An 18,618-nucleotide genomic window follows, 5' to 3' on the forward strand; every position below is an offset into this window, starting at 1 on the left:
GACCGGCCCGTCCCGTCATGACGAAACAACTGCGACTCTTCGGTGGTCCGGTCCGCCTCGTCGGTATAATCGTGTCGCATCATACAAACGGATGGTTAGAGTGACTCTAGGTAATTATAATTACCTTTGGTGTAACTATATCGCCACCAACTGATATGCCCGTTCAATAATACGTCAGTACGTTACGAATCACGACCGTCGGTTAATATATTGCAATTCCGAATTCACAAGTAGTAGGTACGTCCGACCTATCACACGGGCACGGCCCATACCTTGAGCTTCATTGATGGCGCGCTTCATGGTGGGGGAAATAATAAGATGAATGCGCCCTCGAGGCAACCCTGGCATAATCACGATATAATCATCCGGCGGCGGTTCGATTCCAATTATTCCAATATCTCGTCGACGGGAGCGAAAAAATTAATTTTATTTTTATTTTCGTTATTCGACGCAAACTGTCCGCGGCGTCAGCAGCTGCCGTGGTCATCGGACGTAACACTACATTACTCGATTGCTCAATTGATGATGATAACAATTTTTGACATTTTTGAAGTAGATGTATAATATCTAACAAATAATGAAAAACAATAAAATATAGTAGATAGTTATGATAGGCATCGGCGTAATTAGGGGGGGGGGGGCGGCTGAGCCCTCCCGTATTAGTATTTAGCCCCCCTAAAAGGTTTTACTTTTCAGCGCCTCCTTACAGGCTCGTAGTTAAAACCCAAATCCTTACAAATAAAAATAAAAATGTTTAAAATAATTAATAGGTAATGATTATTATACTATTATAATAATATAAAATATAATATAATATACTTGGATGTACCAAGTACGAATTTATCGTAATATTGGTCATAGTTTTCGGGAAAGAAATGTGCGTGTTGTGTATAGCTTATCTGCTTATTGCATATAAACTTCAAGTTTATAATATACCGCCCCTATGGGCTATGGCCCATCATAATATTATATATTATTTTATTATATTTATATAGGTACCCTTATTGGCATACCTACCTATTCTTATAATATAATTGTAATAGTTGCATCGTACTGTGTGATCAATAGTAAAAAGGTAGGTAAGTGGATGTCGCTCTGCTGTACAGTATGTCACAAGTGGGTCACTGTAATGGATGGTGTTAAATTTGAATTCAATAATATAAAAGGTGGATAAGTGGATGTCGCTCTGCTGTACAGTAGGTTACAAGTGGGTCACTGTAATGGATGGTGTTAAATTTGAATTCAATGATATAATATCATTGTACAAGAAAAACGATTCTGAGCGAAAACGGTCAGTCAGCCTATGGTATTACCAAGTATATTTGATGATATTATTGTGAATAAAGTAATTTATATATAACCTATTTACGTGGAGCCTTGTTTTAAATTTTCAATCCTTAGCCATAAAAGTTAAACATTTTATACAGTTTTAACTACAAAATAATTAATAAATTATAAATTTGATAAATGTTGTCAAAATTTGAACTTTAAATGCTTATAAAAAAAAATTGTGCCTATGTATTTTTAATATTTTTCAACTGCTATTAGAACGATATATCAGGAGCCTTATATTAAATTTTCACGCTTTTTTACCCAACAAATAAAAATTTATTGATATTTATAGAAAAAAAAACTAAAAAAATTAAAAACTGACAATGTCCATAAACAGCTCAAAAAGAGTCAAAATATTTTGTATATTTTATGGTGTATAGAAAATGCTAATATAAACATTCAGTGAAATTTTCAAGTATCTACAGTCATTCGTTTTTTAATTACAATAAAATAAGAAAATTGTTACATGAGAAATCGAGTAAATATCAAATGTTGTAAAATATAAATTTCAGACGCTCATAAAAATTTAATTTAAGTTTCTTCTAGACATTTTTTTTTTTTGATAAAGGTAGACAAACTTATGAGTAATCTTATATTACATTTTCAAATCTTAGATTTAAAAAGAAAAATTTTTATGAATTCTCAACTTTAAATAATTTACTAATTTTCGTGATTTTTCCGTATTTTGTCAAAATATGAACTATAAATGCTAATAAATAAAAACTGTGACTAAGGATTTTTAATTTTTTTCATCTGCCTTTGAAACAATAACCTAGGAGCCTTCTATTAAATTTTCAAGCTTTTTTACTCAACAGATAAAATTGTATTGTTATTTATAGAAAAAAAAACTAAAAAAATTGAAAACTGACAATGTCTGTAAACAGATCAAAAAGAGTCAAAATATGTTGTAAATTTTATGGTGTATAGAAAATGCTAATATAAACATTCAGTCAAAATTTCATGTCCCTACGGTCATTTGTTTTAGAATTACACCAAAAACCAAAATCGATTTTCTCGAAAACAGATTTTGCGTAAAAATTCCCGTTTTTCCTTAATTTTTCTTTTGTTTTTCACGTCGCTTGTGAAAACTACTGAGAAATTGTTGCTTTTGACCCCCTAAAATACCAACTAGATTCACTTTCCTATCAGAAAAGTTACTATTGAAGAAAATCCAAGCACTTTCACTGTCCTAAAAGGTGATGACAGACACAAAAAAAAAACACACATCATTGTAAAATCAATACATTCATCGCTTCGCTCAGAATCTAAAAAAAACACACATCATTGTAAAATCAAAACATTTATCGCTTTACTCAGAATCTAAAATTCTCAGAAGTTTTCAAAAGTACCTTTAAAATAAATTAAGGAAAAACGGCAATTTTTACACAAATTCGATAATGGCTGTAGAATGAAGTACATGAAATTTTCACTGAATGTTTATACCTTTAGCATTGTATTAGCAATTTCCTTACACGAGACAATTTTCAAAATGTTTAACTTATTGTTTTGTGCTGTTTACAGATATTTTTTAGTTTTCAATTTTTTCTATAAATATCAATAAAATGTTGTTAGTTAAAAACATAATACAAGGCTCCTATTATATTGTTACAATAGCAGTTGAAAAATATTAAAAATACATAAGTCACAATTTTCTTTTTTTATAAGCATTTAAAGTTCGTATTTTGACACAATACGTAAAAATGACGAAAATGTGAAAATTATTTTAAGTTATAAATTCATAAAAATTGTTCTTTTTAAATCTAAGATTTGAAAATTTAATACAAGATTGGTCATAAGTTTGTATTCCTTTATCAAAAAAAAATGTCTACAAGAAAGTCAAATTAAATTGTTGTGAGTGTTTGAAGTATAGATACTTGATTTTAGCAAAGTTTTTGTGACTATTAAATTTCAGTGACGCTGATTAGGGGGGTGTGGAGGGGGGCTTTGCCACTCTACGGTGTATTTTACACTTAGGTTTTCGAGGACTCATTTATTAGTAACTATTCAATCCTAGTTACGCCCATGATTATAAGTCTTGATATTATATAGCTATAATATATGCAGGAACGGCTGAACGCTTTACGATTTATTGACGAGTTGAGTTTTTGATAGGAACTTTGAAGTGTTATTAGGTTCAGAGTTGAGTATTTCGGCTGGGTCGATGATTAATAAGCTTATCGGATAATAAGAAATACAGAACTAAATTATATTGCTTTCTCGTCAGTCGATTGAGCGATAAGAGCCGTTATCATATTCGGGTAGCGGTCCCTTGCGTTCGCCGCCGCGATGTTAGGGTGTATGGGCTACGCACCCGCACCCACCATGCAACCCTGCTAGACTACCACGGTTTACGACCAATAACCGTCCGCGGCCCACATTGATAGTGCGATCTGATCTTGCGCTCATCAATCGAGTCCTTCTCGCTACTCGGTACGTCCTGCCCCCTTAGCTACGACGCAAAAACCAGGCTCAGACAACAAACGCACAGTGACTCGTCGTGACCCGTGGACCGTCGTTACTGGCCTTTTCCGTTCGGTTTGATAATTCACAAGAGAAGAAACCGCTTCGCCGTTTGGTTCCTAGGATGACTATTCTAACGTTTCCGTCGTTCAGCGGCAAGTCGGACAAAGCGCCGTTGATCGGTGACGAAGTCCACCATGGTCAGACCCAGCCTCCGCCGCCGTATCACCCTAAGTTCTTGGAGACTGGCGACGGTGGTTTGCCGAACACCAAAAACAACAATAATGGCAGTGGCAGCGGCAGCGGCAGCGGAAACGGCAAGTCGGTCGGCACATGCATCCACCAGACGGTCGAGTACAAACGGTTGGTGCACAAGATGGCCAAGATCACAGCGATCATGTTGGTGTTCTTACTGGTCCTCTATTTCGCCATCGACACGCTGTGCAAGGCTTACGTTCAGGACATACAACAGAAGCAACAGGATACCGAGGACGACGCCGCAGTGCCTTGCAAATCTTACTCGTCGTATGCAGATGCTGAGAGCGATATGCTTTTATTGCCAGACTCTCCACCGCCGAGTTCCAAAAACATGGTCATCTCTATGGTCATCAACCCGGTGGAGGGAGTCATTAGAAAGGCGCCACAGATCACCATAAACAAATCGGCCCGCTTCTTGCATGACTTTAGCGTCAACATTACCGGCATCGTTGACTTTGAGAGTCAACGCTGTTACGTTATGCCGCTGCTTCGCAATTCTGTTGAGCCACCCGAGTCCCTGTACGATATGTTGCTTAAAATGTCAACAGGATACTATTCTGTGGACATTAACAAAATTCTCAGTAACTTTCACATGGTCAAACCGGCCATCACCAATCTTTCTGACTACGGCATGTACATTTCTAAAGACTGTGCTGACTATCCCACTTTCAAACTGGAAAAAGACATTATGACCGATTCCCCGTGAGAAGTCTACTGATTTTCACGTTCATCGAGGCACATTAACAACCAAATATAACACTACATTTAATACAATACTACAATTCTTCTTTTTACATTTAAAATATACAGTTGTGCACGTTGACCACTCAGCTGTGGACCATTAATTCTGTTACCAATTTTGACTAAGTTCCTTAGCTGTGTTGTTCCTATTATTTTGTGTTCTCAATCTTCAGTTGTCAAAAGTGCGTACATTTTTTCACAGCTAGTGATTAAGACAAGGTCGATTATAATTTTTTTTTACAACTGGATGTACCTAATTATGTTTTATTTTTTGTACACAATCCTGGCTATCCAGATTGGGCGATTTTAAAACGTTTATCAGCATCCATTTAATGACAAAACTATTATATTGTATTTTACTTTACTATCCTGTCAACATTTATAGTATTTAATAGTGTTTTAACATATTATAGATAATATATTTATGTATAGTTTATACATTAAGATTGTAGATTCATTTTTTCAGTCTTTGTTTGCGTGACTATAAAACCATCATTTTCTTATTGAGTTAACAAATGTTAATTATGCTGCAATTATCAATGATAATAATATTAAAGTAAAAATATAGTTATAGTGATTTTATCTGTACTTGCCGCAACTGATGTGCGATAAATCATAGATTTTTTTGGCTGTATATTAATATTATTGTGTGTTAATCATACATTTTTACAAATATCTTTATTATGTTTAGCACTATATTATTTAAGCTTTAGTAATGGTAACATTAATCTCTATACCATGACACTAAAAAATGTGTAGTATTTGAATACTTAAATAATAAATATCAGATTTTTAATTATAAATATAATTTAAAACATAAGTTTTCAAAAATAAAAATTGAAAAATTAACAATATTGTTTATTTTGTAAAATGTTATTCAACAATTATTTTAGTGGGTATCCAAGAAGTACTAAGTAAAATATTTTACAAAATTTAATTTCCTTGAATTATCAAAAATTTTATCTTAAAAATGGTAAAATTATTGAAAATAAAAAGGTGTGTTTAAAAGTCAATAAATATTAAATAGTACGTTCACAAGAAAGTAGCACATCAATTTAAGCTTTGAAAAATTTGGAAAAAATAAACATTAGAAAAGAATGTGTACGATACCATTTCTTCAGTTATTTAACAGCAAAATATAAGGCAGTATATTATAGTTTGGTGATGTCATATTTTATATATAAAACGTCAGAGATATTTCAAATAATAACATTGTGATATTATGGTCATTGTGAAGAATTGACAGTAGTTGGAACTTGTAGATTATTTTTGAGTCATCTTTGAAAAATCTTCTAATTATTTTCACATTTCCATGAAATCGAATAAAGTAATAAACATGTAAGTTCATGTTTAAAATAAAAAGTAAATTGTGAAGAAAATAATTACAATCATAATATTTCAGTCATCAATTATGTAAAGACAGAAAAACATTTGAAAATACAATAGTCAAAATAGATTGCATGTTGCATGCCATTAAGAGGACGTCGTACCCACATGCATGTCACTGTTTTAATAACGCATAACATACCAACATTTAATTTCATTAATTCCAATTTTCTTTTGTTAGCTAGAGTGTAAAATATGCAAATTCAAAAATTCTATTAACTTGCCTAAAAATTAAAATATTGTATAAAGACCAATGAGACAACATAGATAATGTTTTTACCAGTAGGTTTGATAATAGGTCTATTCTCTCTAATAATAAATCTAAACAAAATTGGAACTGCTGAAAACAAATTTGTTATGCTCTCCATGTGTAAGACAGAGACAACACATGCAGGTGTGACATTGTCTTAATTGTTTCCCAGGATCAAATGTACGGCAAAATATTTTAAATATATCAATAAGTATTTTATTTTGTATTTTTGGTGCTATTTATAATGCATATTTTAAAGTTAACAACTTTTGGGGCTTAGATAAACTAATAACAAATAACTAAAGAACCAATGTAATATTTTATTCAGTACATAGGTATCATTCGTCTTTAAAATTAAAATAATAAAATCAAATGAAAAATAATTCTATAAAAATAATGACTGGAAGAATTTATTAAAAATTAAATCAAAGTTTATACAGACAAGTTTACGAGGTAGAAAAAAAAACTAACAAAAAATTTTCTTATAATAATGTTAACAAAATAATGATAAATGTTAACAGTCCTTATACATTAAGAACACTTATAAGTTCACATATTTAAGAAACAACAATAGCAGTGTTACAGTTAATATTTACAAAATAATGTCCAGTTCATTATATTAAGATAAAAATTTAAATCTAATCTCACTTTTGTTTCATGTAGTCTTTAATGTCGTGCAACAAGTAACATTGCAGAGCGAGTAATATAACTCCAGGAATTGAGTACATCAACATCTTTGGCCAATCTGAAGTATGCTGTATGTTTGAAGTGTTTGACGAATGTGATAAGTTCAAAGGACTATTTTGGTGGTGTGGCAGAGCATAATATGTGTACGGTGAAACTGGCTGGTGACACATTGGTGAATACTGTGGTCTAAAACTGTGTTGAGAGTAAATGCTCTGCGTATCGAAATCATAATCGTCTTTCACAGAATATGACGAATAATACCCAGGAGAAGACTCAGCATACCCTACAAACTTGTCACGTTTACCAGGCATTAAAAACTTTGGTGGTCGAAGTATATTATTTTTAAAACCACGGTTTTCATTGAGTTTCATCCCTTGGAACAGATTATCGACAGTCTTATTCAATATCTTTTGTCGACTTTTAGGTAACTCCCCAATATGATCAATGTCCATCATTTCTGATTCATCACTGTCTTTATTTGATCCATTTGCACTGAATAAACAAATTACAAATTAATTAATTGTTAAGCTACTTATTGTTTTAAATTAATAATAAGGTTTTTAACATGTTTGAAGTGACTATTTTGTATCCAATTAAACTATTGAGTTTATAATAGACATATAATAAGATAGTTATATTAGTAAATAACATTCAATATGGCAGTAAGTCAATAAAATTGAGTTATGAGTAGATGTTTTTCTTATATAATTGTCTATATTGTGTATACATTTGAATATATTTGCGCAGTATATTCATCAAACTTTAAAGAAAAATCTACAAATTAGTTACAACAAATGATAATTTATAATAAAGTTAAAAATTCTCATATATTAATTTATCACTTAATATCATATCTAAATAAAATCTACAATGCCATAATAATTTACATGACGATAAAATGAACATGTTCTTATAGATAATAAATCAAAAGATCTTTTTATGTAAATTTGTTGCTTCTATAGTATTCAAAACATAGGCGTGCACAGACCTCTGAGTCAGGTATGGCTAAATTCAATTTGATCTCCCACCCTCTTGTCATGGTCACATAAGAAAAAAATTATCATTATTTCACACATACAAAATTCATCAATATTGATTTAAAATTTTAACCAAATATAATCTAATAAAACAATTTATTCAAAAACGTTCAAAATATAATATATAATATTAACAATTGTCAATAAACATTAATATGTATTTATTATTATAAATTATTCATGGGAAATCGACTTTGGGGCTATTAGTTTATGAGATATAAATATTTAAAGTTTTGTTGAGTGGAGTAGTGGACATACATTCCGCAAGGTAACCCCGTACCACTCCATTCTGCTCATCAAAACTTTAAATACTTATAACGCATAAATTACTCACACTAAATTTGATTTGTATGTATCGAAATACTTAGAAAAATATTCTGCTTTGGAATATGAAATTAAAACTCTATGTTGTCATTAAATAAATTAAAAAAATTAAAAATGTTGGAAGGACAAAAAATTATTTAAAAATATAATTTTATAATAACAAAGTTGTTTTATAAACGACTAGAAATTATGTAAAAAATATTTTCAAAAACAATTTCACTTTTTGAAATAATGTGTGTTCAATTTTAAATGAATAGTCTGTATGGTCCCTCTGGTAAATACAAATGTTTAAAAACTAAAAGGGCTATACCTAATTTTAGTCATATCTTCATAAAGTAACAACCCACCCACATATAAAAAAATCTCAGGTTGAGCTAAAGCCCAATCAGCCCACCTATGAAATATAAAAATGAGAATAGTGAAACATTCCTTGTAAACAATTATATTTATCACTAAAACTAGTCTTCAATGCAATGATAACTAATAACCCATTTAATTTCAACTAATTATTTTGAAGGAAATATATTTATATTATATTATGTCAATTCTAAGGTGCTACAATTTTTATTATTATAGCTTATATATTATATATATATATAAAACTAACGAGTCTAGCCATTGAAAAGTTAGTATATGATAACTTAGATATTTATGATTTAAGACATTATTGATACTGTTTGAACTAAGAATATATCAACAACTAAAGGCCCATAAGTAAGGAAAGATACAGACATTTGACTTCTAACAGGCAGTAAATAACATACCATTTTGTCGAGAGGTCATATATCGTGCGTCTATGTCGTAATCATACTCGTCTCTTGTTGTATATTGAATGGACTTAGGAATGGCTTCAAGAAAGATTTTTTCATTAAGTATTCGAGCGACTTTGAATTTTGGGAGGCGCACGATGAACTGATTACTTGACCCAGGCAGAAAATGAGTTTCCCGTAATTGTGTTTTTGGTGACATACAATTCTTACTAAAATAATTATTAAATTATAATAAACTGGCAACTGGCTAAATACTAAATGGGGAACTTAAATAAATATATAAGTACTAACAAGGTTTGTTTCACTATGTCCTTAAACTTTTCATTAGGTAGGTGTAAAACATTTTATTTTCTTCAAAAATTTTAATTAAATATTAACACAAAAAATACATACAATTATTACAGCCAAGCCTCTATTTAACGTATTTGATGGTTCTTTGAAAAGAATTTGTCAAATAGAAATAGCCTTTCTAAGAAATATCAATTTTTGTTACACTTAAAATACTTGATTTTATGGTACGAAATTAATATATATATATATATATATATATATATGTAATATTATGTACCTTGAAAAAAATGTTTATTCTCTGTTAAATTCAAAGAATTTTCTGATTTGCTTCTCAACTATTTTCTTACCATTGTGCGAGTATAGAATACTCGACAATGACAATACAAGTTAATGAGGTATGATTTAATGAACTAACAATTGAGACAGTGTTTGTAAAAAAGGGCACAAGTCAGTTTTTAAAAATTAAATATCATAGTTTTGAATTGAAAATAATTTTATGCTGGATTGAGTGGTGGCACTATCTCATTCTCAATGATATTATCTATCGAGATAGCTAAATATCAGTGCCACCAGCGATCAGCGTATCAGTCAATCCAGCGTAAAATTATTTTTAAAACGAAAATATGATACTTAATTTTTAAAAACTGACTTGTGCTCTTTTTCACCAACACCGTCCAATTGTGTGTAGGATTTATAAATTTGTATAATTGTGTACGAGTAATGAGAATAGTTACAAATTGAAATTTTAATAATGATACAAAATTAGTTTGTTAAATAGAAGTGTTTTTAAATGAAAATTCCACGGTTCCCAAACATAATTTGTTATATAGAACCTTGTTAAATAGAGTTTTGATTGTAAATAGCATACAAAATACAGAGCCCTTATGAATATTACCTAGTATCATAATAATTTGTATTATTGATTCTGCATTTTTCATCCTCCAGTTTTATACTTGTTTGTTCAATTTTATGTTTTTTTGTCAAATTTCTGAGTACAGATACAGACGATAGGAATAGTATAATTGCAGAAATGAGAAGCTAGAAAACATTAAATAATAGCAAGGTAAAGTTAATATTTTTAGAATGTATTTGTTATAAATTACTTTAGGTTTCAAATGTTCAAAATGTTCAAAATTATTGATAACGCATAATAATGACCATAGGAACATAGTTATGGCACTCAATTTGTCCAATGTACTCAAACAGTGATAAACTTGGCATGATGTACCACCTAGGCTAATCATTCCAATTGAGCGCGTTAGTGTTACAGCACTATTTTGGGATATCAATGGATCTAAATGTTGTGCTGCCCAATCACCCAAATAATTCTCAACACCAGAAGAGAGTACAAATACAATAAATGATAAAGACAGTGAAAATATATCAGGCCAGACACCAACATAATGCATACCCTATAATACAAAATAATATTAATATTGAATAAAAATAAAATTTAAATATAAATCACTTTTTGATTATTATTTATTTTAGTTGATCTCAAGTTGTAACGTTGTTCTTGCAGTGATAGAACTTTTTGAGTGTATTGATTGCATTTGGAACATAACTTTAATGTTGCTTCCAAGTTTTCCCTATAAATAATTGCAAAGGAGGATTAAACAAAATTTTATATTTTAGAAAATCTTTTTAATATTACTTGAACTTTTCAATTTCTCTATCAAAGTTTCTTTCCCTAGTAGGAACGAAACAAGCTAACTGTTTCACTTTCATTTCTTGAATAATATTGCATTTATGACACAAACCATTTTTATTTTCCTTAACATCTTCTTGGATAACAGAAAAAACTGCCCTGTTGTACCTTTGATCATGTTGCTCAGGAATTGATTTGCTATAGCTTCCATCCTGAAAAAAAATAAATGTATTTTTATAAGTTTATAAAAATTGATCAAACTAAATTAAAATATATGTATATTATATATATATAGACATAAATATTTATACAATACTTGCCTCTTTAAAACCATTAAATTGTCCACATTCAATGCATGAAAATTCAAATCGGTCCTCAAAAGCAACTTTAAAATTGGCATTGCAAAACCAACAGTTTACATAGATTGGATAAAATTTTCTTACATAAATGTAGACATAGTAACAGAAAAGAGTTATTGTTATAGGTGCCAGGACTGAAGGTACTGGTTTTTCATTGATATAATTAAAATAATTTGTGACATAATCTGAAACTAAAAACATAATAATATACAAAATATACAAATATATTAGACATAGGTAATATTACCTATACAACTATAATTTTTACATTGAATGTATTTACCGAAAGGAAATAAAGAATCGTTATTGAAATATTTCTTGAGCAGATCCATAATATCTAGAAAAAAAAATTTATATTTCGTATTACCTATACGTCTGAAACTCTTATTCATAATTTTTTTTATACTCATTAAACTTGTACTGGGTAATACAAAAAACAATTTAAGAATACAATTTTAAAATATAAAGTACCTAGAGTGTCTTTAAAATTTAGAATTGAAAAATGTTATAGTTTTATGTATGATTTGTACGTTTGTCCAGTAAAAATTGTAACTTTTTAATTTTAATAAATAATTTCTTTTCATCTTATCCAATGACAACATGGTCTTTTTTCTTTGTACTTTACCAAAACATTATAAGTTGATATATGTTTGTATTTTAATTAAAAATCCTAACTATTTATATTTTTTAAAAATGGAATGTTCATCATATTATTAAAACATTAGTCAATCACAATGATTTCTTATAAATTAGAATATATTATTAAATTTTATTATGTATATTTAAGCCTCTGTCAAACAGAAAGCGTTATTACAATGTCGCGTTATTCACGCGCGTGAAAGCACCATGCCGATGAGCCATTTACCGCTTTAACGCGTTCTGTTTGATAAAGCCTAAGTTCATAATAGGCGCATTATTATTTTCTTTGATATTAAGACTCTAAATATAATGGACAGAATACTGAGATCTAGACAAAGACAATAATTATTTAATGTTTAATATTAGCCTTTGTACAGTTTTTACTTAGTTTATTAGTTATTAGTATTCTTGACTATACAGTGCTGACATTTTTTTTAGATTAACAAGGTATTGAGGCTGGTAAAGAGTTATATGTCACACCTATTTTAAAATAACATAAAATGAAAAGTTTAATCAATACTTATTGGACATCCTGTATATATATGTCACCCAGTGAAAATACATTACAAATAGTGGGACTTATTTCATATAATTCAAATTTTTTATTACCAAAAGTAATGTATTATAATTATAATACTAAGCTATTAATCTTTCAACATACAACACTATTGTCCAACGATAATAAAATATTTCATTGAACAAATATGAATTATTTAAGTGGCTAATGTTTTTTTATAATTCTTTTTATCTCTTAAATAGCTAACACCTCACTAAAAACACAAACTTGTTGAGAAATCCTTAAAAAATAAAATATTTACTATTTATGGTAAAATTAATATTAGAAATTTACAACAAAATTAAAATTGGATAGTTTGAATGCATCAATTGGGAGGTTCTTACTTTTTATAAATATTTAAAAATGTTGTCGAAACACTTGATTATATTTGGTGTATAATGAATTTATTTTCAGTTTTAAAAGACCATTGACGCAAAATAGAATTAATCATTATGAGCTTACACACCATAATACAAGGGAAAGTAGCCCCTCTTTCAATCAAATACATAAATGGAATATTTCCCTTTTTCTGCTTACTGCTTAGTCATTATTAAGCCTAAAATAATTAAAAGATAAACAGAATGTTTTTTAATTAGTAACAAGCTTTTGGTATTTAAAATAATGTTATTCAAATAATTCAAATAATCAGACTATTGGATAATCTGTAATGTTAATTCTTAATATTCTAAATATTTGATATTTTAATGACATTTAATTTAAATGGTTATCTAAGAAAACATAGAAATAAGTCATATTGGATTATCAAAGTACAATATAGACAATATATTGATTGATAATTACATGAGAATCTATTCTCCCATTGGTGACATTTTCAACACAGAATGAAATACATATATACTTTTTAGTATAAAAGATCGTAGCACCAGCGTCTTCTAAGGCGGCAGGTGGGATTTTGGGCATGGTAACTACAACAATAGCTAGATAAACAAATAATCATCTTAAAAAATCAATATTTCCTGTAAAGACAACTCTGATTTTAATAAAAAGATAGCTATATTTTTTTATTGAAACAAAACATACATCCAATTCAATACAATCAATAAGCATAGGTAGGGAAGCTTGTTCTGGAACCTAAAAAAACATGAAAATTAAAGATATACTTTGAACCCTAAGACAATAAGAACTCTTTTAGCATGTATAAACCACAGACTAGAGTGATCATAATTTTCCTTTTCAAACAGGAATACTATTTTTTAATTTTTTTAATTATTACTGATATCCATTCGATAAAATTATAAAATGCTTACTACAATTATACATTACTTAATTTTACTTTTATAATAAGTATATATGAATTAATATTTAATAGTGAAACAAATAACATTTGAATGCTAGTTTTTATAAAACATATTATATATATATATGATATTATGATGGATTTATAATATATAATAATTGTTATATATAATTGATGATTGAATAGGTCAATGCCTCAATAGTTTTAATTGTAATATTATAACAACGGACCACAGGTAATAAAACTTTGTTGAGTTTGTTAATTGAACCAATAATTATCTTTGAAACTAGTATGAAACATAACTCACATCGATATTATGTATTTATGTAAGTATAGACAGTATAGTATAGCTATACGCATAGCACATTGAACTACCTAAAAGGCTATAAACCTAACCTCGTATGCAAAAACTATTTAGGTGTCTATATTAAATTACACACTCAAGTCTCAAATCAGTTAAATTTAACAAGGAAGTGTGTGAAATTAATAATAATAAAGAACAAAAAGGGGTCAGATTGAATGTCACGAGGGCCAGTAAAACGTATTTATTTGTTACGTTATTCGCCAACAAAATAATCGAATCGACAGTTTTATTTTAGTAAAACAAAATAATGGACATAATCAATGCATTCCTCTAAGCCGCATGAAACCAAGTCTGTAATAATATTATGCCGACTAGACATTTATGGATGTAATATTCTAAAATGGTAAATAATAGTATTGTAGGCACCGTAATAAAATTGTAATTTTCAAAAACAGATAACAATGAATGACGTTCGAATAGTTTAATAATTATGGCATGTGTATTGTGTTGGTAACACCACCCAGCAGTCGATGGCGAGGTGAAGGGTGACCACCATCCACTTTCCCGCCGTAGCGTTGCGATTATTGATAAAACTTAAAACTACTTCAAAACGCCGATTGACGACCGACTAGACCGAGGATTACGATTTAGTCGAATTACGATTATATCAAACATACACACAATTCGCACTTGAAATTGGTATAGTTTAACGACCGGTTTCTAAAACGTTCAACCAAAGATCAATGTATCAAAGTAATTAAAGTAAATTAAATTTTTATACCACATACCCAATTTAATTTAATTTGCTTATTAAATATTTGTAATAAATTGTTTAAAATTATTTAAATACATTTTCATTTCAACATGTTGCTTAGATCCTCGCAAGGCATTACCAGATCAATAATAATGTGTGCACAACGTTACTCAACAATGTGGCCTACCAAAGCCTATGTAAACGGCGAATGGTGTGATGCAAAATCTGGAAAGACTTTTGACGTTGTCAATCCGGCTACAGGAAAGACTATTGCTACTGTACCAGATTTGGATGCTTTGGATGTACAAGTGGCTATAAATGCTGCAAATGATGCGTTCAACACATGGAAAAAGACTACGGCTAAAGAAAGAAGTGATCTATTGAGAAATTGGTATGATATTTTGGTTAAAAATAAAGATTATTTAGCAGACGTTGTAACATCAGAGGCTGGAAAACCATTAGCGGAATCATTGGGTGAAGTAGCTTATGGAAATTCATTTGTTGAATGGTTTTCGGAAGAAGCTCGACGAACTTATGGGGAACATGTTCCTAGTCCAAATAAAACCAAAGAAATTTTAATGATTCGTCAACCACTAGGACCAGTTGGTCTTATTACACCCTGGAACTTTCCAATTGCCATGATAACTAGAAAAGCTGGAGCTGCTTTAGCAGCAGGATGTACATGTGTCATTAAACCGGCAGAAAATACTCCAATCACAGCATTAGTTTTAGCAAAGTTTGCTGAAGACGCCGGCATTCCCAAAGGTGTAATTAACATTGTAACTACATCAAGAGAAAATACTCCAGAAATTGGTAAACTGTTATGTGAAAGTCCAGACATTTACGGTATATCATTTACTGGATCTACTGAGGTTGGAAAATTACTGTACAAACAATGCAGCAGCACAGTAAAACGTGTTGGTTTAGAATTGGGAGGAAATGCGCCATTTGTAGTATTCAATGAAGCAGACATCGACAAAGCAGTAGCTGGAGCAATGGCTTCAAAGTTTAGAAATTGTGGGCAGACATGTGTAAGTGCTAATAGATTTATTATTCAAAAAAATGTATTTACAGAATTTGTTGATAAATTGAAAGTAGAAATGGATAAATTAGTCATGGGCGATGGTAAGACTTGCGGTGTGAACTTGGGACCATTGATCAATTTTGCTCAGGCAGATAAGGTAGATAGAATAGTAAATGATGCTAAGAATAAAGGAGCAAAAATCATAACTGGTGGAAAACGAGCATTAAGTGTTGGCGAACGATTCTATGAACCAACATTAATTACAAATGTTACTAAAGACATGGCCTGTTACGTGGAAGAGATTTTTGGACCTGTTGCAGTATGTATTGAGTTTGATACAGAACAAGAAGGATTGGAGATTGCAAATAGTACAAACAGAGGGTTAGCTGGTTACTTTTACTCAAATGATTTGTCTCAAGTTTGGAGAGTAGCAAAGGCTCTAGAAGTTGGAATGGTCGGTGTAAATGAAGGTATCATATCAGCCACAGAAGCAGCATTTGGAGGTGTCAAAGAATCTGGTCTCGGAAGAGAAGGTTCTCGTCATGGTATGGACGAATATACAGAAATAAAATATATTTGTTTTGGAAACCTAGAATACTAATTAGTAATTTATTATTATCATATATTATGATTTATAATATTGTAAGTGAAATAGGTACTGAATATTAATGTCTTCCATAAAAATAAACTTGTCTTCCAAAAGTAATTTATTATTAAGTTGTTAAAATTGTTTAATATATATTAATTATAAATAATTCATATTATTATTGTCTTGGCTTATTTTTCGAAGGATTGTTAATAATGATTATTCATTGAGTAGTATTCATTGAATAGTATTTGAAAAAAGCTAGGTAAGCACTAGTTATGTGTAGTAACTTAACAACATTTTTAATACAAAGCATGTGTTTAAAAAAGCAACAAGGATTATCAACCTACTAGTTGACAGCTGTTATAAATAATATTACACATTTTATTGTTTTTTGTTTAAGTGCCTAGCGCAGATGTAGTGTTTAAGGGGGGAATAGGGGTCATGACCCCCCTAGACATTGTTAACTACCTATAAATAATATTTTTTTTCCAGAAATGTGTATAGATGTTCCGGGCTTATAAATTATAATCACAGCCTACAAATTGTATTATTGCCTATTGGATACATGTTTTCCCTCTGTATAGATCTAAGTTGGTAAAAAGTTAAAAGTAGAATTTTTGCACCAAAAAGATTTCCCCCCCTCCCCTTAGAAAACTAATCAAATCCGATACTAACTCAGAGTATAGTGATTTCATAATAGATACCTACATACCTAATATAATATACTCTTATTAAGTACCAAGTCCGGAATCATATAATAAATAAGCTGTAGTTATAAAGTACGGATCACATTTTATAGATTATACTTTACAAAATGTACATTTCCAGACTGAATTGAGTTGTATAAGTACCTACTAAAAATAAATTAAGTAATGCAATGATTTAGTGTTATAAAATAACTGTTGTTTAATTTGAATATATACTTTACTGGACAATTATTTGACTAGAAAAATTAAATCTTTTTAAAATATCAGCTAAACCATTAACATTTTTACAAGTTATGCAACTTTTAAGGAATCACAAACAAATAAGAATTAGGTATCCATGTAATAATAATTTGTACGTAGGTACAATTTATAATTACCTAGTAAATATTTGTACCTGTTAAGACTGAGTCAATATGATAAGCAAGAAACAAAATTAATTAATACTTCACAATATTGTTTAAACAATGACATCGATGTACCAGAGTAGTTTTCAATATTTATGTATGAACAAAACTACAAAATAGTATAGAAAGAACTATTCATAACCCACGTCCGAACGTGTTGCATAACTTAGGTATAGATTATAGTAATTAATAATATTATGTTGAACCATAATACCATACCTCGAGGCTCGAATTGAATGGGTTGACGACTGTTGTGAATGTACTCAATAGTCTATTACTTCATATTAACGGTTCTCGGCGACTGGTAAGTAAATTAAAAACGAAACAATCGAAAATTCAAAACTAGTAAAAAATAATAATTACGAGTCTACTAATTAAAGACGGTAATATTGTAAATTGTGATTCAGTAGTTTTGCCCGGTTTTGGACTTCGTTGTTATCACTTTTGAAACGATTTGTAATCTGTTCGTTTAGGTTAAGTTTCGTAAAATAAAAAATAAAAGCAAATTAAAAAACGCCGATCGACACGACGTTACGTCACAACGACTGAATATCAATTTTTCAGCGACCGTCATAGGACCTACCGCGTCGTTGTAACATAACGTACGTGATATTTTATTATTTAACCAACTTTACGTCGTGAATAAAATTGTCATACATTAATTGGACGAAATATTTTACTCCATGATGGTGGGTATTATAATTGTATAATTGTATAATATATTAAAATAATCAGTTAATTTATTCATTACGACATGAGCATTGTGTGTGACTGGGTATTTTACGATATAATAATTATTAATTTTACATCGTGGTTCGGTGTTTGCATATAGTAAAATAT

General features: G+C 29.8%; 3 protein-coding genes across 9 annotated transcripts; 2 read left to right on the top strand and 1 right to left on the bottom strand.

Annotated features, from left to right (window-relative positions):
- The first annotated feature begins 3,615 nt into the window (after nt 1–3,615).
- Nucleotides 3,616–5,604, top strand: LOC132939578 (uncharacterized). The gene has a single exon (XM_061006827.1). It carries the CDS (start codon nt 3,917–3,919, stop codon nt 4,754–4,756), a length of 840 nt encoding a protein of 279 aa, XP_060862810.1. The 5' UTR covers nt 3,616–3,916; the 3' UTR covers nt 4,757–5,604.
- A 1,119-nt stretch (nt 5,605–6,723) lies between these two features.
- Nucleotides 6,724–18,376, bottom strand: LOC132939516 (uncharacterized). Of its 5 annotated transcripts, XM_061006722.1 has the most exons (9): nt 17,998–18,376; nt 11,791–11,880; nt 11,505–11,734; nt 11,191–11,396; nt 11,005–11,125; nt 10,640–10,948; nt 10,432–10,574; nt 9,240–9,454; nt 7,424–7,606 (listed from the first exon to the last, which is right to left on the bottom strand). In XM_061006722.1, exons 2-9 carry the CDS (start codon nt 11,873–11,875, stop codon nt 7,566–7,568), a joined length of 1,350 nt encoding a protein of 449 aa, XP_060862705.1. In that variant the 5' UTR covers nt 11,876–11,880; nt 17,998–18,376; the 3' UTR covers nt 7,424–7,565. The 5 variants fall into 5 exon arrangements, with proteins under 5 accessions (XP_060862704.1, XP_060862701.1, XP_060862700.1 ...); XM_061006721.1 differs by lacking the exon at nt 9,240–9,454 and having other exon boundaries at nt 6,724–7,606; nt 11,505–11,728; nt 11,827–11,880; nt 17,998–18,369; XM_061006718.1 differs by lacking the exon at nt 9,240–9,454 and having other exon boundaries at nt 6,724–7,606; nt 11,505–11,728; nt 17,998–18,369.
- Nucleotides 14,895–16,842, top strand: LOC132939226 (succinate-semialdehyde dehydrogenase, mitochondrial). Of its 3 annotated transcripts, none has more exons than XM_061006295.1 (2): nt 14,895–15,062; nt 15,176–16,842. In XM_061006295.1, the coding sequence occupies exon 2, from the start codon at nt 15,207–15,209 to the stop codon at nt 16,677–16,679; it is 1,473 nt and encodes a 490-aa protein (XP_060862278.1). In that variant the 5' UTR covers nt 14,895–15,062; nt 15,176–15,206; the 3' UTR covers nt 16,680–16,842. The 3 variants fall into 3 exon arrangements, with proteins under 3 accessions (XP_060862278.1, XP_060862279.1, XP_060862277.1); XM_061006296.1 differs by having other exon boundaries at nt 14,895–15,053; XM_061006294.1 differs by having other exon boundaries at nt 14,895–16,842.
- Nucleotides 18,377–18,618: the final 242 nt, after the last annotated feature.

Source organism: Metopolophium dirhodum, chromosome 2 (assembly GCF_019925205.1).
Source record: "Metopolophium dirhodum isolate CAU chromosome 2, ASM1992520v1, whole genome shotgun sequence".
Lineage (NCBI taxonomy): Eukaryota > Metazoa > Arthropoda > Insecta > Hemiptera > Aphididae > Metopolophium > Metopolophium dirhodum.

Excerpts from the sequence above, each read along its gene's own strand:
- LOC132939578 (XM_061006827.1), top strand. The coding sequence starts at position 3,917 with ATGACTATTCTAACGTTTCCGTCGTTCAGCGGCAAGTCGGACAAAGCG.
- LOC132939516 (XM_061006717.1), bottom strand. The coding sequence starts at position 11,875 with ATGGATCTGCTCAAGAAATATTTCAATAACGATTCTTTATTTCCTTTC. Across the intron at positions 11,735-11,790 it reads TAAAAATTATAGTTGTATAG|TTTCAGATTATGTCACAAAT; the intron begins GTAATATTACCT and ends TTATGTTTTTAG. Across the intron at positions 11,126-11,190 it reads AGAGAAATTGAAAAGTTCAA|GGAAAACTTGGAAGCAACAT; the intron begins GTAATATTAAAA and ends AATTATTTATAG.
- LOC132939226 (XM_061006294.1), top strand. The coding sequence starts at position 15,165 with ATGTTGCTTAGATCCTCGCAAGGCATTACCAGATCAATAATAATGTGT.